The 27,877-nt window shown below is 37.1% G+C and overlaps 1 protein-coding gene across 1 annotated transcript; it reads right to left on the bottom strand.

Annotated features, from left to right (window-relative positions):
• Window positions 1–20: 20 nt before the first annotated feature.
• LOC146002844 (putative GTP-binding protein 6) lies at window positions 21–27,855 on the bottom strand. Its single transcript, XM_083140823.1, has 8 exons — window positions 27,352–27,855; window positions 22,762–22,904; window positions 22,194–22,322; window positions 14,331–14,563; window positions 10,917–11,125; window positions 5,253–5,463; window positions 2,814–2,913; window positions 21–269 (listed from the first exon to the last, which is right to left on the bottom strand). The coding sequence occupies exons 1-8, from the start codon at window positions 27,853–27,855 to the stop codon at window positions 146–148; spliced, it is 1,653 nt and encodes a 550-aa protein (XP_082996949.1). The 3' UTR covers window positions 21–145.
• Window positions 27,856–27,877: the final 22 nt, after the last annotated feature.

Raw genomic sequence — 27,877 nt, 5'->3', positions numbered from 1 at the left:
ATTATTTATGAAATTCTGATATAAAACTTCAATGCAATCATGAAGTTTGTGGATTGCAGAGAAAAATTAACAATGAAAAGAAAACAAACAAAACAAAAAAGGTTCCACTGAAATAAAAACCTAACACAGTATGCTGTTCTACAAATCAAGTAAACCTGTGTTTAAATTTATTAAGTGTCGATTCTGATATGACAATCTTCATTAGCATGTACTGATTGTCTTTTGGGTCAGCTGCAACTTCACTCACGGCAGCTTCCTTGTGAAGCCAGCTAAAACAAAATACCAGCACATAAACACACAAAATAATCATAATTTTCACTGTTTATCTCTTTCACTGCTGAATATATCATTATATGAGAAGCAGAGGGATGTAACTCCAATTTATCAAATTTACATTCAAAGGTTATAATGTATTCTTAGGAATATGTCTGACCCTTAAAAAGAGTCAGTCAACTGGAGATGCATGACTCAACCATGCTATAAAGTATTAGAAGTGGAGATATGCTGATCTGACTCCAAACAAAACAAAACACTGTAGTTTTGTAGTTGCGTCCCTCTGGTTCACATACTACAATATATTCCTGTGTTCCCATGAGCACAGGAACCGAGATAGGAGGAAGATGACTGCTCATAATGAACCTCTTTGTGAAGAAATGAATGAAATGACTATACAGTAGAACCTTGATTTTACATTTGCAGGGGACCAACCTGAAAGAACTTAACATGTGGGAAAATGTAAAATCGGGGAAAACTTCATTAGCATTTTGCTGTATTGGGACACTGTGATTGAATGTATAATGCAGGGAAAAATAAAACCAGGCAACATAAAATTGGAGTTCTACTGTATGCAGTGAATAAAAACACAAAGGGTCAGAAGGGCATATGTAAACAAACAACCCTTGTAGGGCAAACAGCCCATGAAGGGCCATGGCCTGCCCTACCACTGCAGTTTTCTGACACGCAACATGAAGTCCACTACTACTACTATTGCTCATATACTAGGGTGAATCAAAAAGTAAGTTACACCCCCCTGTATAAAACAAAAAAAAACATTAGAAAAAATAATTATTGGACAAAATTATATGAACATTTAATTATTTTTTCGATATAGTCACCAAGGTATTCCAAGCACTTTTCGAATCGTGTAACCAGTTTTTGATTTATTGTGTATGAAAATTCTGTCCAATTTCAATTGAGTTGACTTTTGTGCTCTCGGTTAACAATTGTGGCACCCAGTGAGAGCACAGTTTATGATACACCCAACTGGTCATGAATCAGCATACACACACTATCGTAGGATATGTTCAGTGCACTTGCAATCTCTCTTAATTTTAACGTGCCAGTTGGCAAGGATGATTGCATTCACATGCTCCGCGTTGTCGATAGTGTTCACAGTTGCAGGCTGCCTGACATCGTTCATCGTTCAAGTTCGATCTTCCTTCTTCGAACATCTGGCACCATTTTGCGATCTTGGGGCGTGACATCGCATTCTCATCATACACCTCGACAATTGGCGATGGATTTCACTCCAATTATGCCTTTGTGCCCACAAAAATCGGACGACGAACTGCACCTCAATGTTGGACGCTACCTCAATACGATGTGCCATACTCACACTGTGACTACTCGCATACTAAACCAGCTAAAGACGGCTGCTTCTGGTGTGTGAAGAAAACATCCCAGACAGTGTTGCCAACCAGCATGATTATTTTATCTCTCTTAGTACAGGAACACAGGTCGGGTGTAATTTACTTTTTGATTCACCCACATATAAGGTGGTTAGAATTTAAGTTCCTCTACTCAGAGTGCTCTGGAGCTCATTTGAAGCATCAGATTGAGGTGAAACTTGGTATAGAGGCTATGCAGAGCATGGGGAAAGCAAATGCCAATAAAAAAGTTATGTAAATTTTCGTCACTAGGTGGAAGTGTGGCGTTGACGTAATGGCAGAAATCAGACATGCAAAGCAGTCCTCAATACGCAGACCATCAACATGGATGGTCCTTTGGAAGTGTAAGACAGCATGATCAGTGGTTGCACAAAGCATTTCCCAGGAAATGGTAGCAACAAGCCATGCTATGCTGGTCTTCAGCTCTGGCAGAGCCTGTATACAACCTGGATAAATACATTTCAGGAATCCCCAGAGCCAGAAATCACAAGGGTTCAAGTTCAGTGAATGGGCAGCCAAGCAGCTGGCAAACTTCTGGAGGTACTTCACTTATTGATCAACATGCGGGGATGCTCCATCTCGATGAAGACAGTAGTCTTTAAACCTCCCTGCTGTCCCTTAAAGGAATGACGATCAAGGTTGGCTGCTTTTCTGGTACTGACTTCTCACATTTCATTCAGCAGCAGGAGGTTGTTTACACTGCAACAGGCTTCAATGCCACATTTCCACCTGGTGGCAAAAATTTGCACTATTTTTTTTATCTTTTATCAAGAAACACTAGTAAGTACTGTTGGTGCCAAATATACTTGTGGACATTTCTAACACATAAAACATTAATAAGATGACACTTTTGCACTATAAGACTGACAACAAATTATTTCCATTACAACTCTTGGATTCTCTGGGGTGTCAAATTTTTATGTAAAGATTTCTATGCAAAAGAAACAGTTTCACTTTAAGGGATAATATTCGAAGAGAAGAAAACTTGCTTGCAACCAATAGGAAATAAGCTTGGTACTGTTTTTTTAAGTTGTTTTTTCAGAATTTTGTTTATCATAGGCAGATTTTATCCCCTGATTATTTGACTTTAAAAATGTTTACCTTAAGACAAAAGAAGAGACTGAAATGACAAAATTATGCATTTACCTTGCTTCTGGACCTCCCATTGGAACTCTCATTATCATCCGAAATCTTCCTGTTGCTTTCAATAACTTTTCTTCAATCTCCTCCTGCAGTGCATTTATACCTGTAAATCGAGCAGTTTGTTTTATTCTAACACTAAACCAAGATATGCATAATTACATAAAAAACTGTCACATGCAAAGAGGCATTGAGAGAGCTTTCAGTCAAAGCAATATGCAGCATATGTCACTTGGAGTGAGCCGTTTTCTTAATATCATGCATCGCATCACCTCAGTCTTGCTACTCGGCTACCTTTGATTAGCAACTGTTTTAAAAGTATTAAGTGCAGGTGCCCTGAAATCAGAATTAAAATTCTAATTCAAATAGCCATAATGGCATAAGTTATTGATTCTGTGAGCATTAAGTAGGAAAGAAAAAATATTATCGAGCATTATTCTGAAGTTCACAATTTTAAAAACAAATTCTATGCCAAATAGCATAAATTGAACTTCTTTCTTCTATGCACAGACTAAACTACCAGTTCAGTTCTTCTCATTTCTGATAAAATTTAATTCACCCTTTCGACACATATGTACAGAAATGGAAATATCACAACATACCCTTTCCTGAAAATGAATTACTCTGTTACTACGTACTTTACAGACCTTAAATTTTACAAATATCAAACTCTACAGTTTACAATGTAAGGTTTAAAAATGACATGTAATATTCTTCAAGCAAGAGTGTTACAATCTCAAAAAAAAATTAAAAATCTCTAAAAAAATATATGTTTGTTCATTCACTATTGTTTAAATATTCAGTGAATAACAGGTGTTGACACCAATAAGGCAACATTTATATTCATTCTGAGGCACAATCAGTGCTGCGAACCTACAAAAATTACAGGTGCATTCTGTGGGAACACAAACTGCACACGTCTGTTTTTCTGATACGGAGATCCACCAGTAGAAATGAAGTGCTACCAAAAGATAGTAGGGAAAACTAGAAGAGACAGAGTAAGAAATGAAAGGATAAGGGAAGATCTGGACCAAACATCAATTGAAAACCATCTCATGAAAAGACAGATGAAATGGTTTGGCCATGTAACCAGGATGGAAGAGGACAGGAAACCCAATCAGATCCTGGAGGCAAGACCAGAAGGTAGAAGGCCCAGGGGCAGACCAAGGAAAACATTTGAGGATATGATGGAAGAATTAAGGAGGAAAAGAGGGAAGACACTCCAAGAAATAAGAGAAGAGAGAGAGAAGAATGGAAACAGTGGGTTGAGGCATCCCCGACACTGTAATGGCATAAGGGGTAGAGAAAGAAGAAGATGATTCACTAGTATCTGTTTCCATGTATTTTGTCACAGAGGTGACCATCCCCTCCAAGGCCGAGGATGCATCCCCCCAAATTGTTCATGAAAACCACCCTTAAAAGAACTGTTCATCATAACCCCTCCCCAACACAGAAACACAAATTTAGTTTGGATAAACATGCAGTAATATATTTTTCTTTGAATGTCGATAATTTGATTTCATTTTTTAAAAAAAATAAATTTTCGAAATACGTATGTTTTAGACAACAAAAACTGACAATATGTTAAAATTATCCAGTCAGTCATAGCACAGGAACACATACAAGCAAAACAAATCGTGCCTGAAATCATCCAACACTAAAACTGAAGTCCACATGTTGGAACAGCCGAGCCGACTCAGAACTACCTGAAAGAAACACCAGATAGGTGACCACTGGCCGAATTCTTTCATTGCAATTGAAATTCAAAGACTAAAGAAAGAAAAAGCACTGCTCACTTTTAAGTTTGCTAACACAAAACTGCTCAGGCTCACTGCAATTGTTAGAGTGCTGAACCTTATTCCTAACACTTTATCTGCTTGACTAACCTTGTATTAATGTGAACAGCACCCTCCCCCCTTTTCAAACTGATTCTAAAGAGAAGTTGTGTTTCATTTCAACCCACAGGTAGGTAGGAAAACTAAGAAACAACTAAAAATCAATAATAAGTCAATCAAATGAAACCATCCTCCCATTTTTGTGTGAAGATATAGAGAATTGGTAGCTAAACTATAAAATTCTGCCCCCCCCCCAAAAAAAAAATTCCCATGATAGAAGCCTGGGTTCAACCGAAGAACTGTACCAGCATGGCTGGCTTGCAATTTCTCTTTCGCAGCAAAATAATTAATCTTGTTGAGGCCTCAAAGACATTACTTATTACACATAGGATGTTTTGCAAAAAAATTGTGAAAAGTAAATACTGTACATTACTGGGGGTTCACTGCTCCTATGTGTTATAGGGCCAACTGCACCTGGGACATGCACAGCCACCCATGTGGTCTGCTTCTCGGTATTCAGCCTCCTTTCTACATGTAACAACTTACAACACATCTAAAAAATCTTAAAACAACAAAAAAAGATGCCCAAGAGACTACAAACAAAACTTACCAGTTTCTTTTACAGCAGATACAAATATCATATTTTCCAATTCCAATTTCTTCATGGCATCATTTGAAACTAGATCAACTTTGTTTCCAACAGTAATAACATTCTCAAGAATTGTTGAAGAAACATTTAAACTTTCTAATGTTTTCGTTACATTTTCTGCCTGTGCTATCCTATCAGAATGACTAATATCACACACATGCACAATGACATTCTGCAAAGCAAAGTAATAGAAATGTATGAATGACAAAATATGACCAATGAAAAATCTCTTACGTTACTATCATTAGTGGAGTACAATTGTGCCATGTGGCTAATGTAAAAATACTATGATAACAAACAATTATAATTCTCCATTTGTTAGATGCATCTCTTGAATGTGTCTTTATCATAAATAAAAGCAGTGATGTGATGAATTTGCTTTCTGATGTATGAACATCAGCCAAAAATGGCACATTATAACCAGTGTCAGAATTGGTTAAATTCTCATATTCGAGATCTCACTTTCAAAATTTTGATTATAAGGGAAGGGGCATGTGGAAATAATTTTTGGCAAGTTTAATGTAGTACAATGTTGTGCTGTACTCCTGAAAGGGAAAACAAATGTATTAACATGGCTCTGAAGCTGTTTTATTTGTAATCATTTCAAACCTCAAAACTCCTCTAGCATTAAAAAATCATTAAGGATAATACACCAGAACTTTTTTTTACAATACTTTTCTTCGTACTATGGGAATGAGAGATACAGTAATAGATTATACAGGTACTCAAGTTTTCCACGAAGCTGTTTTAAGAAATTTTCTATTAATTTTGGTAGCCACTGCCACCATCCTCGTTGAAATTCGTTGTGTCATTGCTTGGCGCATTTCTGCTGTTTCTTCCTAAATCGCCGCTAGGTGTGCTGTTGTCGCCTGTATGTCTGCATATGTGTCGTCTGCTGTTCACCGGTGTTAATTGCTGCAGTAAGGGAAGGCAAGCATGGTGTGCCTGACCACTATCTATGTTGAGTTCATGCTTGTAGTGCATGATGGCGTGTGTTTCTTTGATTTTTGTGTCTATGAGAGTGTGTGCTTTGTATTTGACATGTACTTTTTCGATTTCATGGTTGTGGAATTTGATATGTTTTTCAAATCCGGTGGTGGGTTGGGCCGTTTTTGCATTTGATAGGTGCTGCTGAATTCTCTCACTGATAGGCCTGATGGATCTGCCGATGTAATGAGCCTTGCACTCGCATTAAGCATCATAGACACCTGGGTTGTCAAGGTGGGAGAGGAAGTATCGTTTATGTTTGTTTCAGGGTTGGCATTTTGCCCGGTTTTTTTCAAAAAATTAACCCTGGTGGGTTTTTTGGGTTTTTTCAGATAAAACCTGGGCAAAAGTGGGTTTTATTGGGTTTTTCAGGTTATGTTTAAAAATATATACAAGGGTCGTTCAAGGTTGACCGGGACTTTTATTTCTGCAGAGGAAATAGGTAGCAGAAGAAACACCAAACTATGTCAGTTTTTCAAAGTATTCTCCGTGCACGCCGAGGCACCATTGCCATCGTTCTGGCAGCTCCCGAATTCCTTTGGCGTAGAAAGAACTTGGTTGTTGTCGTAGCCACTGGAGGACATCACTCTGCAGTGCTTCGTCTGTCGTGAATTTCTTCCCTCCTAGATGGTCTTTAAGGGGTGCAAACAAATGATAATCACAGGGGGCTAAATCCGGACTGTAGGGGGGATGGGGCAGAAGTTCCCAGCACATGTCGGCCAGAGTTGTTGTTGTCACATTGGCCGTGTGAGGGCGGGCATTGTCATGGAGAAGAATGACATTTCCAGACAACATCCCAGGTCTTTTCTTGCGAATGGACTTTCGTACAGCACCACTCAACAATGTGGAGTAATACTGGGCATTAATTGTGCTCCCTTTGTCCAGAAAATCCACATGGATAACGCCCAGAAGACACTTGCCATGATCTTTCCAGCGGACGGCTGCTTTTTGCTTTTCTTGGAGCGTGGGGAACCTTTATGCCGCCACTCCATGCTGCGTCTTTTGGTCTCTGGGGTTGAATTGTGCAACCATGTTTCGTTTCGAAAGCGATTCAGAAGCTGTTCACAGACCATCCTGCGTGTCCACTTCTGATCGAATGTCAGCTGGCGGGGAACCCACCTTGCACAGATTTTGCGGAAGCGTAAGTGGTCGTGAATGATTGTCTCAACACTCCCGACACTGATATTCACCTCGGCAGCAATATTCCGCACTGTTACTCGCCGGTTCTCAAGAATCATTTGCTCAACACGTGCGATATTCACTGGTGTGACTGCAGTCGGGCGAATGTGTCCATGCGCTTCATTTGTCACAAGCTCCCGTCCTTCGCGAAACTGCTCACACCGTTCGTACACTCTTGTCCGCGACATTGTTTGTTCACCATACTGTGCTTGCAATCGTCTGAAAATCTCAGCTGGTTTCACTTTCTCCTTCACGAGAAATTTGATTACACACCGCTGCTCCACAGCCACAGACACACTGCTTGCTGCCATGTTCGCTGCAACTGCTGCGCATGTGCGAAATACGTCATGCCGGGAGCTAGTTACTCGCGAAGGAATACATTACGTCACCCGCATGTTTCATCATGATCCGGCTATTCATCGATTTTTTACGTACTAAAATTCCGGTCAACCTTGAATGACCCTTGTATATTAAAAATGAAATATTTTTTTTCTCCTAGTAGTAATGCATCGTAACATTCAATTTGTATTGCTTTATACCCTGTCCAAACTATCTCTGGAGCAAGTGAATGAAAACAAGTCTGCACAAGTAGTAACACGAGATGGCTCCACCACCGGAGAGAGAAATGGATTGCCTGGAGGGGGGCAAGAGACTGCAGTTACCAGCCTTCACAGCAGCATGTACTGCTTTGCTCTGCCCACTCTATTTCCTTCCCTTCTCTGATGCTATGCACACCCTTGCTCCCTCACAGGGAATAGTTGACTGAATCAAAAACTATTTAACAATTCTGTTAACATAATCTGTTCTAAAATATTCGTCCAACAGTTTGATTCTATTCTTCCAGAAGGGTGTAATAGTTAATGCTGTTGCTTTGTGATCAGTTTTCAGGGTTGCATTCCCTGAGGAAGCACAGACTTTGGTGTATCCAAGAATCAGACTACCGAGGGGTGGGAAGTACAAAATATGTTATGACCAGTGTTTTTTTTTTCTTCTGGTAGTCATCAACGGTACTCCATACTGGTATCTTATTACAGGTGAGGACTAATAACATTTTATTCTAACAAGAGAAATGCCTATGATCCCAGAAGTCCTGGGTTCGAATTCCAGCCTAGGCATGGGCATTCTTTGTGTCCCTTCATCAATTTCATCATATCATCACTCGTTCTCATCTTTGCAATTAGCCAAATGTGGCAGAAAAGAGGTGTAAAATAAAGCAAATCAATCAATCAACCTGTGAGGCAACCACCAGTTTTTTACTTTTTTTTTCAATAATAATATACATATTATTTTCTTTTGTATGTGTTTCGTGTGTAGTTTGCACTCTTCTCTGGAGTATAAGTGATCCAGTCAAGGAGGACTCTGGCAAGAAGGTGCAGGTAGAAATTTTGTATTTTAATTATATATATATATATATATATATATATATTTTCTTGGGTTTATATTAAATATTAATCTATTCCTATTCTCCTGGGGTATTTGGGTTATAGTTAGGGATTAATTGAGGTCCAGTACTACCAGTGTACTCTCATATATGGTCCATGACAGATTACGGGCAGCTAGATGTGGAATTTCAACATGTAGTGTAACAAAATACACAAGAGGGCAGCACTTCGTGTGACTGACCAAAAGGGGCTCTTATGGACACTCCCTCTGCCGGTCAGTTCAAGAACCAACCCAGGAGGGAGAAGGGGGAGTTTTTTTATGTTTTTTTTCCTATATTTGAGGAGAGAGGCTACAAAAAGACAACAAAGAAAAAGTATGGCGGAGTAGAAGGACATAGTAAGGCAGTCTGTAGAGAGTGTGCGTTGTGCAAATAGTGCGGATAAGGATTTTTTGACATGTGTAATATCGAAGCAAGGATCTTAGGAAAGGATTGGACACAGTACAGTACGTGTGAAAGAAAGAAGCTGCCGAAGGAAAGTGTGTAAAAGAAGACGACTGGACTAGGTTAGAAGGAATATGCAGGTGAGGGTGCAGTGAATAAGGGCCGGGACTTAGTTAGTGTGTGTGAATGGAATAAGTAAAACAAATAGTAGAGGCCTCTAATAACTAAAACGGAACTGTAAATACAACAAGAACAGCCGACATTTTTCATAATGGCAACTTAATTCTAATAGATATTTATCACAGCAAATATATCACAATTTTAAACTACTCCCTTGCACCAGAGCATGTTACATGGTGCATTATCATCATATTTTTGGCAAAAAAAAGTGTTGTTCCATGTGAATTTTTTTCCAAGCTCAAAGCACAGCACAAGAGAAAATGTTGGTTCCATGGCAGGATGTTTAGTTGAAAAAAAAGTAAGTAAGTAAGTTATGAGAGGGAAGATATCGTGTGCAGAATGAACCTTGTCATCAGCAGCCTAGAACATGTGTGACTCCTTTCAAAGTTGCAAGAACTGGTCAGCCTATTTAAAAGACATACACTTCCTGAAGTTTCTAAGCAACTGAAAAACCATTAACACACGGTACTAATCAACATTCATCATCAAAACAATGAAGTTGGCAGCAATCTGCTCCACACAAATGACACCAAGCAATCCTATTTCTTTTCCACATGACAATGTTGATGCCCATCTGCAGCATTAACATTACCAACATTGAATAAATGAAAGTCAAACATCTTATCTCACCCTCCATACAGTCCCAACTTGGCTTCCACCAACTATCATGTTTATGAACCATTGAATGAGTATTTGGAGTCATCAGAAATTAGAGCTGTACACAGTTGGAACCTGAATAACCAGAAACTTTCTTTGAAAGTGACAATCAGAGGCTTCCAGAATACTAACGCACATTAGGTGTTCTAGATAAATTCTAATAATATAATATTATCATTTTGTAGCCCCCTTAATTAGGTGTTTAACATTCCACAGCTTTTGAGTATTTTGTCTGAGTTTTTGTTTTAAGCCCACTTTTTTGCACAGATAGGCTAATCGGGACCACTATGTGACTCCACTCGGAATCAAACCAGGGACCACTTGATTACATAGTGACAACATTAGCACAATGCTAATGGAGGGACCCTCTCCACAGAGTTTGATTCAATCCCATTCATACATTTATAACTAATTAATATAAGTTTTGTGAAAGCTGGTCCCTGTGGTATAGTAATTTACAATGGTATGGGCCCTGGGAAAGACATGGATGTTCCTTTGTTTCCGTGTACCATGTATTTCATCACATTATCACTCATACTCATCGTTGAAAACTTTAGAAAGTGACAAAGTATGATAAAATTGTGTTGAACATGAGAGTAGACTGTCAAATTGTCCATTTTGATTCTTATATTGAATTCACTACTAGTCAAGTGCACCTGGTCACTAAAGACTTCCTGAAAACAGGGTATACCTTTTTTTCAAACCACCTGCATTTTACTTTCTGGACTGGTAAAAAAAACACCATATCTTACTTTTAATATCAAAACAAAAAAAAAAAGTGAATTTTGGATACTTACAGCTATCATGGCATCTTCCAGTGTGGCCACAAAAGATTCAATCAAACTTGCTGGGATGTCAGAAATAAATCCCACCGTATCAACATACAACACATTCAGATTGGATGGAAGAATTCCACTATGAGTTGTAACATCTAATGTTGCAAACAACTGGTCTTTTGGTTGCAGGCGTTCCTTGCCAGTGAGTGCTTTTATTAATGCTGTTTTACCTGCAAAAAAAGAAGGTTCTACATTAACCAGATTTGTGTAACGATCACTGACAGAAAAGAGAATGCACTGAACCGATATTCATACTTTCACCTATTTCCACTGATACCAAAACCAATTATTGATTGATTGATTGATTGATTTGGTGTCCACTTTATGCACAGTCAGGCTAATCAGGACTGGAGATACAGTTTAAAGTGGGATCCGAACCACTATGTTCCTCCACCAAGCATCGAACTTGGGACCCCTTGATTACAAGGCAAGGACGCTACCACTGCACCATCGGGGAGGCCCTAATACCAATTATTATTCAAAATATTAATTAATATTAATGCATAAGTATTGCACCCCAAGTATAAGCATATACCACAGTTTTGGTTTAATATATTCAAGAATTACATCAGAATGTTAAAATTCCTCTCATTCACTCACAAAATCAATTTTGCCCACTATGATACTGGTGCAAAGTAAATGAAAACTTCAAATTTTGCATAGTTTCTACTAGGGATGTGCCGAAGCTGATTACAGATGTATGAAAATCGGCCGAAATTGACACATCAGCATCGGTATCGAAATCGGCAAAAATCCGATATTTAAACCGGTACAGATTATACTAGATTTTACCTTCTAACAAGTTTTATATTCTAGTTTTGTAAGATTTATTGAAAATTTGATTATGATTCATCATTATTGTAGAGTTTTTGTAATGAAATTATTGCAAACTCTCATTCAGAAAATCAACCTAACAATAAATCGGAAATAAAACAGTACGTTGCTGAACCAGGATCTTCTCTTGTATTGGAAATTCAAAAATGAGTATTCAAACCTGAAGCAACTGCTGAGAAAATACTTGGGCATACCTGCTGCATCAGTATTCAGTGATTGAGTGTTCAGTGTTGCTGAATAGATTTGTGATAAGAGAAGAAGTAGGTTACTTCCTGAAGTGCTTCCAAATCTCGTATTTCTGAAGTTGAATCTGGCAGAACAGGAATTCATTTTGCATTTCAAAGAACTGCTTGTGTACTAATGTTAAATCTCTAGGTTCACATAACCTTTTGTAAATGCATATGTACATTCACATCTCTTGAGAATATATATGTATATACATATGATATGCAATAGAAACGTACATATCAAATTTATTTTTGTCATGGAGAAAATAATATCCCATTTCTGTTTAATAACCTTATTTATCGGAATCGGTTAAATATCGGCATCAGTATCGGTTCCAAAAATTATCGGTGAGTACATCGGCATCGGTAAATTTTCAGCTTCGTCACATCCCTAGTTTCTACGATAATTAGACTCCACAAAAGTGTGGAATGGCATTTGTAAACACCCATAAAAATAACAAAACACTAAACAAGTATCTGCCAGCATTGATAAATAAATATGAGGGAGAGTCAAATGAAAAACCTTAATTTGATTCTTGTATGTTGTCTAGTAGATTTCCCCATGTAGGGTTGCATAAGTTTTCTGCATTTTAGCATAGGCCCATTGCTGATCAACATATATTTTAGGGGTGATATGAAATTTTGGCCAATACTGATAAAGTACCGATACCGATAACTGATATTCTACCGATCCGATATAAAATTAGAAATGGTCCTTGAAGAACCTGAAAGGTTCATTGACCTCCTTAATAAATGTGTGTTTCAAGGTGACTGCAGTGAAAAATTTCTGAAAAATACTGATTACATACAATTGTTAAAAACAAAAAATCACAAGAACCGTAATAACCAAATATTAATTTTCTAAACAAATTTTCATTTCTTTACATCAATTTCAAAATTAGCTACAAATTATTATAATACTGCAGTTGTGCTGTTAGAAAATGTTACTTGTTGATATGAAAAATGAATTACGTATGTATAAGTTGCTGCACAATATCAGGGTGGCTACTCACTTGGAATTCCTCGAATTCCAGGAATTACACGTGAATTTGGCTCAGGAAATTATGCATGAATTATTGGCTCTGGAAATTATTCCTGAATTTTGGCAAAAATTAAATAAGGTACAAGGAGATGTTTTCTCTATTCCAATTTTTTCTCCGTAGACGTGAAAAATTGCAACTTTTATTAATCCAAATCCCATTAAATTTATACATGTTTATAAATGCCCTGAGGCAAGTTTCTCTCAGTTTAGCTTTTTTTAGGAAGAAAAAGAAAGCTACATGGAAAATAAAACTAAATTTCTTCAATCAGTTTACTTTGTTAGTGTCTTTTACAGAACAATCTATCTGACAGACGGAAGATTATTACAAAATAATATATCTTGAAGTTGATTAGGTAAATTTTTGGTACATTGGAATCATACAAACCCTTTATATTGTCAATATTTTTTGTGTGTGGAAGGGAGGATGAGTGTCGGTAATAGAGAAAACATCTGCTTGTACCCTTGAACTTTTGGAAAGTTCGCCTTGAAAACCAGGAATTATAGTCGTGACCATGAAACTTTTTGCATTATCCACACTCAAACTCCGCCTTTTGTCTGTGAAGATCATTTCATGTGCTGAAAATTTTAACAGAAACATAGCCAGTAGTGCAAATGACTGCTGAAACATTTCTTCGCAAGGCGTGAATGACAAGAAGGACCAAACTGACACGAGAGTTGGTAAGGCCTCACAGATCAGAAGTTTGCACTTGGGACTGTGCAGGCAGTAGAGACGATTGAGTGCCAAAACTGAGAATGGGCTGGGAGGGGGGGGGGGGGGCAAGGACAGTTTACTTTATCTTAGTAGGCAAGGCTTAGAATTAAGAGTCTATAGTGCAGGGGTAAAAAGTATGGGGGAACTGTCCTCTTTCTGATGTCACTGTTACCTGCAGATAACAGTGACATCAGACATTTTTTGTTTTGTTTAATGCTTTGATAAAGATCATATACTTGGAGGGAGGGAAATCGACAGAAAACATGTTTCAAACAAGCCAGGCATTGAATTATTTCACTACCAAAACTAGTAAATACCTATGTGAGATATAAAAACCTGAAAAAATATATGAAAACCTAAAAAAAGGTTTAATTTAGGCACACAAACCTAAAATAGGTTCTAACAAGCAAAATAGGTTAGTTTAGGCACTATAAAACTTTGTCAGTTGTTTAGTTTTTTAATGACACCCTTATATAACTTGTTATTTCTTATTTACCTGCAATGGAGAAAAATAGGTTAAAAACCTAAAATCTGAGATCTAGTTGTAAGTTACAACTTACCAGCATTTGTATATCCAACAACTGCAACAACTGGATAGTGAAGTTTCTGGCGTTTCTGCCTCAGCAATTCTCTTTGCCCATGAAGCTTCATTATCGCTTGTTTCAATTTGCTTTCTCTGTTGGCCAATATTCTTCTTCTGGCTTCAATAAATGTTTCTCCAGCTCCTCCAATAGAAGTAACTCCACCTCCCAATTTATCGGTTTTACCTTCGTGCATTCCTCTCAATCTGGACCTGGAAACATATATGCAAAGGAATGATTTAATCAGTGTCAAAAAAACTGAACTCCTTGGTGCAATGGCCATTTGAGGGCCAAAACCTGCCATGGGCGATGAGTGATCAGCACATTGAGTCCCATTGTCACTATTTTCTGTCTTTCAACACTGGAATCTGCTATTATTGCTTTAACACAAGTCCCCAATTTTCCTGTCAAAATTAAAATTTGAAACCTCCCACTGGGAATCAAACCTGTGCCAACTTACTTCAAAGGCATGTGCGCTAACCATTCATGAGTTCTCATTAATCACAAAGTGTGACTGACTGAATACATAAAGAAAGCACAACACCAAGTATATTGTAATAAGTAGGGATGGGCTGATATGAAATTTTGGCAGATACCAATAAAGTTGATATAAAATTTTCTGACACCGATAACCGATATTCTATATTCCATATAAAATTCCAAATGGTCCTTGAGGAACATGAATGGTTCATTGACCTCCTTAATAAATGCACGTTTTGAGGTGACTGCAGTGCAAAAGAAGTTGCATAATTTAGACATTCACTTTTTTAAAAAGAAGGACATGTAGATTATCCATAAAAATTATAACAAAATGGCAGAATTTTGTACTAATTTATAAGATATTTATAAATATATATCAGATCAATAAAACAATCGGCAATTTTACTCATACACTGATATGCTGATAGAGTGCCGATTAATCTATCCCATTCCTAGTAAAAACTTTAAGGTTACCAATAGTTTGGTGCTTTCCATGTTATTATGCAATTCAAAGGGAGTTATGAATCTCTGAATTTTAGTGACAAATGTTCTTTTCTAGCATGCAGTGTTATCTCGATGTATCTACTGATTCATTTATCTATAGTTATTGCAAGCATAAAAACACATTTTTTGTTGTGACATTTCAGAAGTGCTCCCTTCATCAGACATTTATTATAATGATTGTGAATGAATGAATGATGAAGGAAGCATGTGTTCTCCTGAAACGGCACAACAAAAAATGTGTTATTTTGCTTGTAACAACCGTAGACTACAAGAGAAATAATTCTACATTGCAAGCAATGTGTACATACAAGAAAAATCATATTCACTGTACAGTGCTTTATATCTATACTTGTTCTAACACTACGTTACTGCCAGCTGTGGTGATTGAATCTGCAACAGACCTGTAATTTTACTACAAATCTAGTGTGCTAACTCAAGGGGGGCAACGTGGAGTGGTTGGTTTTGTAGTAATGTCACAAGCCTGTCATAGGTTCGATCTCCATCCTGGTTTAAGAAATTTGTTCACCTAAAGGAGAGAAAAAATGTAGTGTTAGAAGTGTAAATAAAAAGCACTAGACAATGAATAATGTCCAAATAACATTCCATGCTACTAAAGGGAGTTCTGACCTATAGAAGTGTGCGTTCAGTGGTAATAGGTGACAAAAACCCTTGAGTAGAAGCAATAATAGAACCAAGTCCTAATATTAGAAACAGCCATTGATTCTCATGTAAACTATCTGCAGGTCCAGTCTCAGTCAGACAATATAAAGTGACTCCAACACCACTATTTTATTAATGGTATGCTGTTCCAAATCTCATGAAATAAGAAAAAGTGGAGAGGCCAGAATTTACTCTGCTATCTATTTCTAACCTATCTACCACCAAATTTTATATTGTCTGGAAATGTAATGCCTCACTCTCAACTTTCCTGCCCAATATATTAACAGGTTTGGGATAAATTTTCATGACGTAAATACTTAATAATGAACAGAAATAATGCTTACGTAGCCTTCCCAGGGTGGCTACAAACAAGCAGAAATAAAATTCCCTGACTTTTCCAGGTTTTCCAGGACAAAATTTACATTTTTCCCTGACAATTACAAACTAAACTAAATTGATGTTTTTGCAAATAGAAATAATAAACTCACACAGATCCACGTATGGTTTTGTTAAGTACCAATATTATCTTCTATGAAATTGACTTAATTTCTCTATTCTCCATGATTAGAATTCAAACTGCAAAATAGTGAATTTGGAAAATTATTACAATTCACAAGCTAGGAAAGGATTACGGAATTTTGTCATACGCAGTAAGTTTAAAATAAAATACTTGATTATTTTTAAAGTTACGACTAAATGAGATAAGAGTGAAGAGTGAATGATTAAGAAATACAAATTGTAATTTATAAGTCTCCTTATACATTCTCGGTATTATATGTTGATATTTCCACCGAGGTTTGGAACCCTCTGCTTGCAAGAACCATGAGTGCGGACTCATTTTTCAATGCATAAAGCTACTTCTCTCTTCTCTGCAAAGCAAACAACTTAACTCTTGCATATAAGTGAAACAATTGAATTGTACAAAAGAAAGTGTCATATTTCCTTACATTATCAATGGGATTTCTGCTTCAGTAAAGTATATCCAAGTGAAGTACTGTGAAACTGACAACATGCAGTTATACCATTAATGCTGACGAAAAGTGTATGTAGGTATTAGAAATTTAACGCAAGGAATTTATAGAATTGCATTGTATAGGTACCTGATTTAGCTAACCACACATTAAAACAGGAACACTCTAATAATAAAAGCTTCTGAAAGTTCATATACGACGGGCATCCTGTAAAAAGCTTCAATGGTGCCTATACGCTGCACTAGTGGTCGGAGAGCGACACACACATGCAGGCAGAAAGAAGTGGCATGTAACTGTAATCTGGTACAGTTGCAATGCAGCCGTTTTAGGACAGTTCTAGGTTAAAGATTGCAGCTCTCATACAGTCTCCCACCGACTGCGATGTAGCCTACATTGCACATTCAGCATTTGGCACAGAGCCACCAGCAATCGTGTGAGGTGTGCAGACCGGACATCGTGGGTGATAGTATGGTCAGACGATGGTGCAGACAATTCACGGAAGGCCAATCGAATGTGCACAACCCCATACTGCTGAGTCCACACGGGCCCTTTGCATCACTTCAGGTGAGAGATCTTGGACCACTCCCTGTACAGCTCTGTCCTTGAATGTACAGACTTTCATCTCTTTGTACAACTGAAGAGGTTTCTGGCAGGGCAAGGATTTGACAGCTACACTGCGGTAGAGATAGTTCCAGTCTTTGCTGTCAGACACATATACCATGGGCATACAAAATTTAGTGCCATGCTACGACAAATACCAGAACAACGGTGGTGATTATGCCGAAAATTAGGTTAGGAATCACTGTTACTAATGCAATAAATTACAACTGATATTCTTGTTTTATTTATGCCTAATCGGTAGGGACCTTGATATTTTTTTTTTTAAATTGGTGTATTTTCTTATTTTTTTACTTTTTACTATACGGTGTTATTTTTCCCAAAATTCACATTTTCATTTTAGCGCATTTTCTGGCAAATATCTGAAATTATACCTTCATTGTGTTTTTAAACTACTGTTTCAAATTGTAAGTCGCATGGCTTACGCCTCTTCGTGAGAGTTTGATATCTTGAAAGTTATTTTGGGAAAGTTATTTTCCATACCTCTTTTTTAATTTTAAGGTAAGGATTTTAGATAATAGAATTTTCCCCATATATTCTGAAGGGTGCGTAATGACCATAAGTGGCGACGTACCCAAAAAATTAAAATCAATCAATCTCACGTGACAGATACCGATATATTATGGCACCAAAAATTGGCATTATCTTTTTTTGACTTGTTAGTGTTACGTTTCCCAAAATTCGCGTTTTTGTTTTAGAACATTAATCTGACAAATATACCGAAACGTAATACTCCATTGTGCTTTTAAACTATTATTTTAAATTGTAGGTCACATGGTCTACGTATTTTCGTGACAGTTTGATATGTTGGAACAGATTTTTGAGGAAGTAAAAGTAAACTGCTCCCCTGCACTTTTCCATGAAGGTGTATAATGGTGATGTGAGCAGCACCACACTCCTGGCTACCTTTATTCCTCAAAGTTTCCTCAAGGTACCAGCTACATATGATGCTGGGTGGCGCCGGAGCAGTTTGAATAGGTGGAAAACATCCCGGTTCTCCCCCGCAGGTGATTGACCCCAGGTCTTTCGCATAGTAGTCAGACGCCCTAATGATTGAGTTCCATTATTACTCGCTCGACAAATGCCGATGGTGCGCACTTAGCTTGGTAATTCAAAACATATCTCGTGCGACAAATACAAAGATGCTGCTCCCGTTTGACGATAGATACGCACTCGATCTCCTGTTAGAACCTTGCCACTTTGCTCTGTGATGCAAATAGTTTTGATAGAAATTGAAAAAATCGTGGGAAATGCAGGATTTAATGTGGCTGTCGGAATTATTCCATGTACGTATAACTCTATAGTTTACTCTTGAGTAAAATGTTGGAAAACTTGCATGTTCTATGTACACAAACATGGCCTAGAAAAGACAAGAATGTTGGATTTCATGGAATTTTTCGTTGTTTTAGGACATTTCTTTTAAAAAATCGCTAAAAACGCCAACAATTCGCATTTTATGCCATATTCGCATTATTTCGATATTTCGAACGGGCGAAAAATGTGTCCAGGCATCACTGCACATTCCTAAACATAACTTCGCAGCAATTACCATTTTTCACGGTTTTGGCGTTTGCGAAAAATCAATGTCCCTACTAATTGGAAACTACTTTCTGGCCAACCCTCGTATAAATCAGTAGATGGAAAGTGAAAATTTAGCAGAGCTGGCAGAGAAAAGTCAATTCTTGAAGAAAGTCATTTGCTTTTATGATTGAATGATTTGAGTAAATATTATATTAAAATATTTACGTATTTATTATTAGTATTTTATTTCATAATATTGGACATTAACCTTCCTCAGTGAGAGATTAATGACCATCTCTCAGACAGGACAGAGAGTGGCGTTAATTTCATTGCAATACTAGTGTTGCAGTAAATTTGAGATTGGGAGCATGCACTTGCCAATTTTTTTAACGTTCATCAATGCAGATTTATGTTTCACTTTTTCGTGATAGTATTCAATATATATCCCATTTGGTTGGATTCTTCTTCATATCTAAGAATAGTGCAATGTCATTGTAAACGTATGTTAACTTGTGTGAAAACCAGTAATACATCAGGATGATAAAAGAAAACCTTCGTAAGCACTGCTACATTAAATAAGGTGAAGTGAGCCAGAAGAGTAACAAAATTCGAGGAGTATATTTGTAGTCTAAAGCTCTTCTTGTTTATGTATGTTATTTTTGTTGGATATTGCAGTCCATGCAATTTATGTCGCATGTTGTAGTGAGGTACTTTGTCGGGTGGCGATATTAGACTAAAATCGTATATATCAATGGAACCTATTTGTTTCCATGTTCCTATAGTTTGCCCAACAAAATGCTTTACTACGACGTCCGACAACTATCGGACGGCACCACCCGCTCTTATCCCCACCATCTGTTGACAAGTCCCCTTACTACTCCCATACGGAGAAGAAAAAATGATAATTCAATGCATTTTCCATGTAATAGTTTTTCTTGTATGTACGCATTGCTTGCATGATACAATTATTTTCCTGTAGTTTACGGTTATTACAAGCATAAGAAAACAGTTTTTTCTTTGTGACGTTTCAGGAGAACACACGCTCCTTTCATCAGACATTTATTTTCATGAAATGTCTGAATAATAATAATAATAATAATAATAAATGTCTGATGAAAGGAGCGTGTGTTCTCCTGAAACGTCACAAAGAAAAAACTGTTTTCTTATGCTTGTAATAACCGTAAACTACAGGAAAATAATTTTCCATGTAATATTTAAAGGTTAACGTAATATTTAGAGGCTTAACCTTTACTCCCCCGACGATACCATATGGTATCATCAGAGTAAGGTCGTACTGGCCCGATGATACCATATGGTATCATGGTGCTGATTACGAAATGAATGTGCTTTTTGGACCTTCATACTCCTGTGTTTTGGTGGAAACTCTGACACAGGTCTGGAGCAAGCCTGGGAAATTCATATTGATGACCAACCTTCCCCCTCTCCGCAACATATCCATGCAACATTTCCGAACAGTTTCACATTTTGGCTTATTATTCAACTTGTATGTCAGCCAGGAACATGAAACATATCTCAATCTCTTTGGAAACGTCCATTCTTTGAAGAGAATACTAAGGTTTGCACCTTCTCCCCACAAAAGCGGGAGAAGAGGGGGCAAACTCCATATTTTTTTATTGAAATTCGCTGGTCGCGCCCCCAAACCCCACTTCCTCAGTTCGGCATTCTGAATTGTACACCTTTGCATGCTATGATGTTTTAGCTGCAAAACAAAAAACTTATCCGAAGTAGATTGCTCCCATAGTGCCAGAGTTATAACAATTTTCCTCCAAAAATGATGCAAATTACCTATTTTTCGTAAAAAACAGAGTTTCACATTTTGGCTTATTATTCAACTTGTATGGAACCCAAGAACATGTAACATGTTTCATTCTCTTTGGAAATGTCCATTCTTTGAAGAGAATACTAAGGTTTACGCCCTCTCCCCAAAATAGTGGGAGAAGAGGGGGCAAACTCCAGATTCTTTTTTCATTGGAATTCGGGGATCTCGCCCCCCCCCCCCCCCAAGCCCCTCTTCTTCGGCCCAGCTTTCTGAATTGTACACGGTTGCATGTTCTGATGTTCTAACTGCAAAACAAAACTTATCCGAAGTAGATTGCTCCCATAGTACCAGAGTTATAACAATTTTCCTCCAAAAATGCATTTGACCTATTTCTCGTAAAAAAAAGTCACATCTTGGCTTATTATTCAACTTGTATGGAAGCCAAGAACATGAAACATGTTAAGTTCTCTTGAGAAATGTCCATTCTTTGAAAAGAGTACTAAAGTTCGCGCCCTCTTCCCAAAATAGCGGGGGAAGAAGGGGTAAACTCCAGATTTTTATGTTTTTTTCCCATTGAAATTCGGGGGTTGTGCCCCCAAATGCCCTTCCTCAGTTCGGCGGTCTGATTTGTATACGGCTGCATGCGATGATGTTTTAGCTGTAAAACAAAAGTTATCCGAAGTAGATTGCTCCCATAGTGCCCGAGTTATAACAGTTTTTCTGCAAAGAGTGTTCGAATTTAAAATTCCCGCCGAGAAGCGAGGGCAAGAGAAATTTCTCTCTCTCTCCTCCTGCCATCACTGGTTTCTGGCGCCGTGGTTGTGTTGTGCATAAAAGGGGCATAAAAGTTGAGGCCGAAACTTACGAATGAGATTTCCTGTTCCCGTGCAGAGTTCCATAACGATATTTTTAAATAAATAAATAAAAAAAAATTAAAAATGTCAATGAAGACGAAATTCCCTGACATTTCCCTTACTTTTTTTTGACACATCACATTCCCTGACTTTTCCCGGTTTTCCAGGTCTGTCGCCACCCTGCTTCCTTACATTTACTTTTGCTTCCACATAATAAAAAAAAAATACATTTAGTAATCCATTTTTGTTATGTACACACAAGATGAGAGTATTTAATAGAAAATATATCATATTTTAAACCAAGTACTTACCTATTTGTTCTCCATTATAAACTTAATGGCATGAATAATGTGAGGCTTTCCTGTAATTCTGGTGAAGTATGTGTGTGTATATATATTATATTATATTACAGTTAAAATCAGTATAATAAACAAAATCAATTTTTAAAACATACCACAAATATGGTATTTCTGCCATGGATACTTGAAGCTTTGCCTCTTTGGTGATAGCATGCTCTTTGAATATTTGGATTATCACTGTGTATTTGTCATATACAGGAACATGAAATATTTCTTCAAGTACCCTGAAAATGAATAAAATTATTAATACACACAAAAGATCAATTAGATTTTATTTGTTATGTTTTATGAAAGCAAAATTCTAACAACAATAAAAAACTACGAAGTTTGACTAGAGTTGTATTTTAATGTTTTCACATTGACACAAACAAAAAAACAAACACACACACACAAATGTACATTATATTATAGCTACAGGACAATTTCCAATTGTATCCAATTGTAAGTTTTCATGTATTTGAACCAATTGATTCAATTGTAAAATCAATTAGAAATTTCACTACTGTTTACAAAATTAAAAATTCAGAGGAAAAAATAGTTAAATTTGAAAATCTTTGTTTGTCTCATCATATTGAAAACACATATGTTTATTTAGAAAAGATCTAAGTAACACTGAAAGATGAAAACTATTTGTTAGACAATTCCAAAACAAAGAAAACTTACCTTTGTTGAAGTCCCCTAAGAATTCCAACACTAATAAAAATGGCTGTTATTGTCTTATTCCGCCGGACTGCATCTTGTAACATCTTAAGATTCCCAGATCGAAATAAAGTTTTCTTATCAAAACTCCTCAGAGGAATTGTCACCTTTAAAATAATAAAGGAAACAAATTATATGGTTTGAAGTAAAGGAAAACGGACCAGGATGACAGATAAAACAAAATGGACGGTACCAGCAAACATATGGCTGTCAATATTCGAACAAACAATAACGAATTATTTTTTTAAATCTCACAAAATGTCCTACTGTCTAACTTTATTATTTATAACAATTACAAAATCTCGCATGAAATTTAAATTATAGCTGCCAATCAACTTTACTATATTTGTCAAGCATTTAATGACTACATAAAATTCAATTGTCTATCTGTAAAGATTAGAAGATTCTTTTCAGATCAAACAATATGCAAACAATGTTAATCATTATCAATATCAGTAGCAATGCTAATGTTTTTACTGGTTCACACTGATATTGATACTTGAAAATTGTAAAAACTCAAAGTAATTCAGTTTCTTTACAAATTTATGCATATATTTTTGCTTGAAACAATACCATAGGAATCGAACAGAATTTGCTTTAAACCACAATGTTATTGCAAAAATGATGTATTTTGCATAATTTCCAGGATATACAGGGTGATTCATGATTCCAAGAAACATTTTAGAAATTTACTACAGATAAGTGATTGGTGTGCAGTGGCTGTACAGAGTGTTGGAAGCAGTGTGGCAAGAGAGAGAAGTGCCAAGAGATTGGACAAAGAACTATAGTTCACATATTCAAGAAGGGTGACAGAATGTAAAAACTACAGAGGAATAACACTTATGTGCCACTCAGCAAAGGTGTATGAGACAAGAATAAGGGAAGTAACAGAGCTGAACATAAAAGAGGAACAGTATGGATTTAGAAGAGGCAGATCAACAGTAGATCTGATATTCACTATAAGGCAAATGCAGGAAAGGCACTACAAGTATGGAAATGATTTGATTATGGCATTCCTAGATATAGAAAAGGCATATGATAGCATGGACAGAACAAAGATTTGGAAGGTTCTAAGAGAGAAAGGAGTCGAGGAAGATTTATAGTGTGCAGAGTGCAGAACACATACAGGGTCAAACAGAGCTTTGTGAAGACACCAGTGGGAAGAATGCAGTGGTTCAGTACAAGTAATGGACTAAAACAGGGAAGTGCTCTTTCCCCACTGCTCTTCATAATTGCAATGGATGCAATAAATGAAGAGGTGGGGAAGACGAACAAAGATTTGGTAGGCTCTAAGAGAGAAAGGAGTTTAGGAAGAGATAGTGTGTGGAGCACATACAGGGCCAAACAGAGCTTTGTGAAGACACCAGTGGGAAGAACGCAGTGGTTCGGTATAAGTAATGGACTAAAACAGGGAAGTGCTCTTTCTCCACTGCTCTTCATAATTACAATGGATGCAATTAATGAAGAAGTGGGGAAGAAGATAGGAGAGGAAGAGATGAAGGCCCTATTGTTTGCTGATGACTTAGTAATATGGGGGGACAAGGAAGAACTACAGACATACCTTGATAGTTGGAATGAGGAAATCAGAAGAACAGGAATGAAATTCAATGCAGAAAACAGTGAGGTGCTAATAACAACAAGAAACAGAGCCAGAAATGAACCAAGAATAAAGATGGACACGGAAGAGTTGAGGGTAGTGGAGAGCTTCAAATATCTAGGAAGTATAATTGAGAGAAGTGGAACGATAGATGAGGATGTAAACAGAATAGGACAAATGGGTGGACAAAAAAAAAAAAAACTGTTTGCAAACTCGCAGATTATGTTCAGATGGTAAAGTGATCAAAGATTAATATGGAACAGGGATGTACCTATGAAATGCAAGAAGGTAATATACAACACATACTATGTGCCAATAATTACGTACGGAGCAGAGACCTGGACAATGATGGAGAGAGATAAAAGAAAGATGCAGGCAGACATTTTTAAAGAGTATATATTAAAGAGTACATGCTAGGAGGCCAAAACAAGAAATTCCAAATATTTTCCTAGAAACGCTGGATAAACGCCCACCCTAGTGGGAAGCAGATGACAGGAGCAAAAGCATAGGTAAACTGAAAGCTGAACCCAAACATGACCGTGAAGGCATGAAACTGCCCAGCAAATGCTGTAGAAATAAAATAAACCATGGCTAATTCTTGCTCGAAAACTCATACATGGACGTTTTTAAACTAGCATTACTATCACGCTGTGTTAACAGCATGTCAGGTGATTGCAGAGTTCTTGGGAAAGACAGATGAAGGTCGCTGTGAAATTAGCTTTGTTTTATCTACGTTCAAGCAGGAAGTGGATTCAGCAATTTATTCTTGTACACTTTCCTTCTACGTAAGTCTTCCATCTTCTGTTTGACTGTTTGTATTGGCCAATTGAGAGTTATTTATTTCCGCCAAGATTAGATTGGGATAATACGGTTTTGAATTACAATACAAAAGAAGATTCATGCACACACTATTTATAATAATATGCATAAAATATTAATCAGGAACTTTAATTTTCATTACCTGGACCTAACATCATTTTTTGTTATTCAATAAATATTCAATTTTTACTTTCTTCGCAATAATTTCTTTGCCTGGACAGTTGTTTTTATATGCATTTTAGCGATCTTAACTACACATAAGCTACATGATGAATATTTGTTTTTATATCTCCGATTTTATAGCTTCTTCTTAATATTCATGTAATAACAATAACAAAATTAAATTTCATATTATTATGAATAGACCTATGTATTATACAAAGCCTGTCGCAGAGAGGTGAGACAGATTTTTCCTGGCTTGGCAACACTGCCTATGGTTTCGGCACTAGTCGCGTCGTGTAGGATGACTCATTCTGTTTCTGTAGCAAGTTGCCACATGTTGCGAAACCACGTTAGTGACCAGCTGTGTTGATTTACATCGAACGTGTTTCGTTTACCCCTCCAGGTTTTTGTGTATAACATTGCTTTTTGCGATGAGTATTCAAGATGAACAGCGACATGCCATAAAATTTTGTTGCCGTTTATGGAAAAGTGCTGCGGAAACATATGCAATATTTCAACAGGCATATGCCGATCAAGACAGACTGAGTAGAGCCACAGTGTTACTAAGGAGTCATTGAGACTCTGCACCAGCACGTAGCAAGAAAGAGGCTGCATTTGAAGAACTCCTTCATATTGCACCCCGATAACGCATGCCCGCATACCACACGGGCTTTTCAGGATTACGCGACGAAGAGAAAAATAGAAATTTCCCACATCCAGCATACAGCCCGGACCTTGCACCCTGCGACTTTTGGCTATTTCCACTTTTAAAGGCCACTTTACGTGGTCGTCATTTCATGACGAACAAAGAAGTGATCACCGCAGTGCAAGTTTTCTTCAGTTCGCTACCTGACAACGAATTTTCAAAGACATTCACAAAGTGGCAGGAGCGTATGGACGCTTGCTTAGCTGTCAATGGTACCCATTTAGAAAAAGATGTACGTCTACTCGATATGGCTGATTCTGAACAAAAATTTTGTGGTTTGTAATTTTTTTTGTTTCATTTTCATGATTCTTGGAGGGGTCCATGTACATGCTTGTCTTTTAACTGCTACGCAGTCACGACTTTTTGACCTATTGTGCTAATTTTGGTCTCAATCGGCAGCTAATGAACCAAATTTTCACCCTAGTACATTTGCTAGCCAATAGAGGTTGCTGTTTTCCTATACAGGAATTCGTCTCACCTTCTCTGCAACAGCCTTTGTATTAACATTAATAATAAATATTTATATGTGTACTATAATTATTATTTCTGAAACATTTGGTTCGGACCACCCTCTCAAAATATATATTTCTAGATGCGTGCCTGGTGATGTGATGAGTTAGAATGACACAGTCAGTAACTAGCCCTTGTTATTGTAAACTGGAATTATTCAAGTATCAGTATAGGTAGGAATCAATCTGGGTGTCAGGATCAGTATTGGTATCGGTAAATGGTGGTATTGGCTCAGGTTCATGGACTTATGTCACCCTGCACGAGACCACAAAAGTGTTACATGTCACTTTTGCAGATTCTGAGACACACCTGAACTCTGAAAAAATATCAGATCGTATCCTTGATTAACTTTCAACCGATACTTTCCGATTCCAATACATCAGTGTTGATGTAGACGTAACTTGGCGGGGGCACTTGCAAACCCCCCATTTTCAGGTTTGTTAAAATTTACAAGGATACTTTTGTTAACATCCTAAGACCTGAGGAGCTAAGTAATAAATAATAATATTCATGATTTCGCAAATGTAACAGTTATTTAGCAAATAATTGTGGACACTATTTTTATGGGATGAAAAACTTTTCGACTCTGCCCCCCAAAAGTTAAGCCTGAAGTTCGTACTTTGCCCCCCCCCCACCCCAAGTTAAGTCCCAAGTTACGCTCATGAGTGTTCATATCAACTCACCATAATTACAATAAGTGCAATTGAGGGACACAATTTACATAACTCTAGTGTGAATGCCTACAAGTGTAAAAATTTACCTTCTCAACAACTTTCCAATTTGGCAGGGAATGAACTAAAGCAACAGCCTCTAATAACTGCAGCTGTGGTGATGTGTTGCGTTTCTTCTCTGATCCCCACTTAATATATGGCTGAATAACCAGCACTTGGTGTCCATCAACTCGTAAATACCGCTTCATTAAGTTGTCATACTCCTCATCTTCCTCAATATCATCATCAGTTTCTTCCACATTATCCTGATTGTTACTATGAATACTTTTATTATATTTCAAACACACACTAGTTGTAGAAATTGTCTTCACATGAAAACGTTGAGTAAAATACTTCAATTGCCATCCTGATTCATCATGATTGATAGCGTGTTTCAAAATTCCACAGCATGAATAAATATTTCTTCGTATGCATGTTACGCTGTACATTGACAATATCTGATTTTTTACTTTTGAAATACTGCGAACTCTTGATTGCAACATATTTGATTTTAACTTATCTGCAAAGAAGCTACCTGTAACTTGTTCACACATACAATGAATTGAAAGTATACTA

Source organism: Lepisma saccharinum, chromosome 19 (genome assembly GCF_977018435.1).
Source record: "Lepisma saccharinum chromosome 19, izLepSacc3.1, whole genome shotgun sequence".
NCBI classification, from domain to species: Eukaryota; Metazoa; Arthropoda; class Insecta; order Zygentoma; family Lepismatidae; genus Lepisma; species Lepisma saccharinum.
The sequence above is the reverse complement of the archived record's forward strand: the minus strand, read 5'-3'. Positions and strand labels throughout refer to the sequence as shown.

Bases quoted from the DNA above. Each gene is read 5' to 3' on its own strand.
- LOC146002844 (XM_083140823.1), bottom strand. From the start codon at position 27,855: ATGTGTGAACAAGTTACAGGTAGCTTCTTTGCAGATAAGTTAAAATCA. The intron at 2,914-5,252 runs GTAAGTTTTGTT...CTCGATTTACAG, and splicing joins ATCTGCTGTAAAAGAAACTG to GTATAAATGCACTGCAGGAG. The intron at 270-2,813 runs GTAAATGCATAA...ATTTTGTTTTAG, and splicing joins ATGGGAGGTCCAGAAGCAAG to CTGGCTTCACAAGGAAGCTG.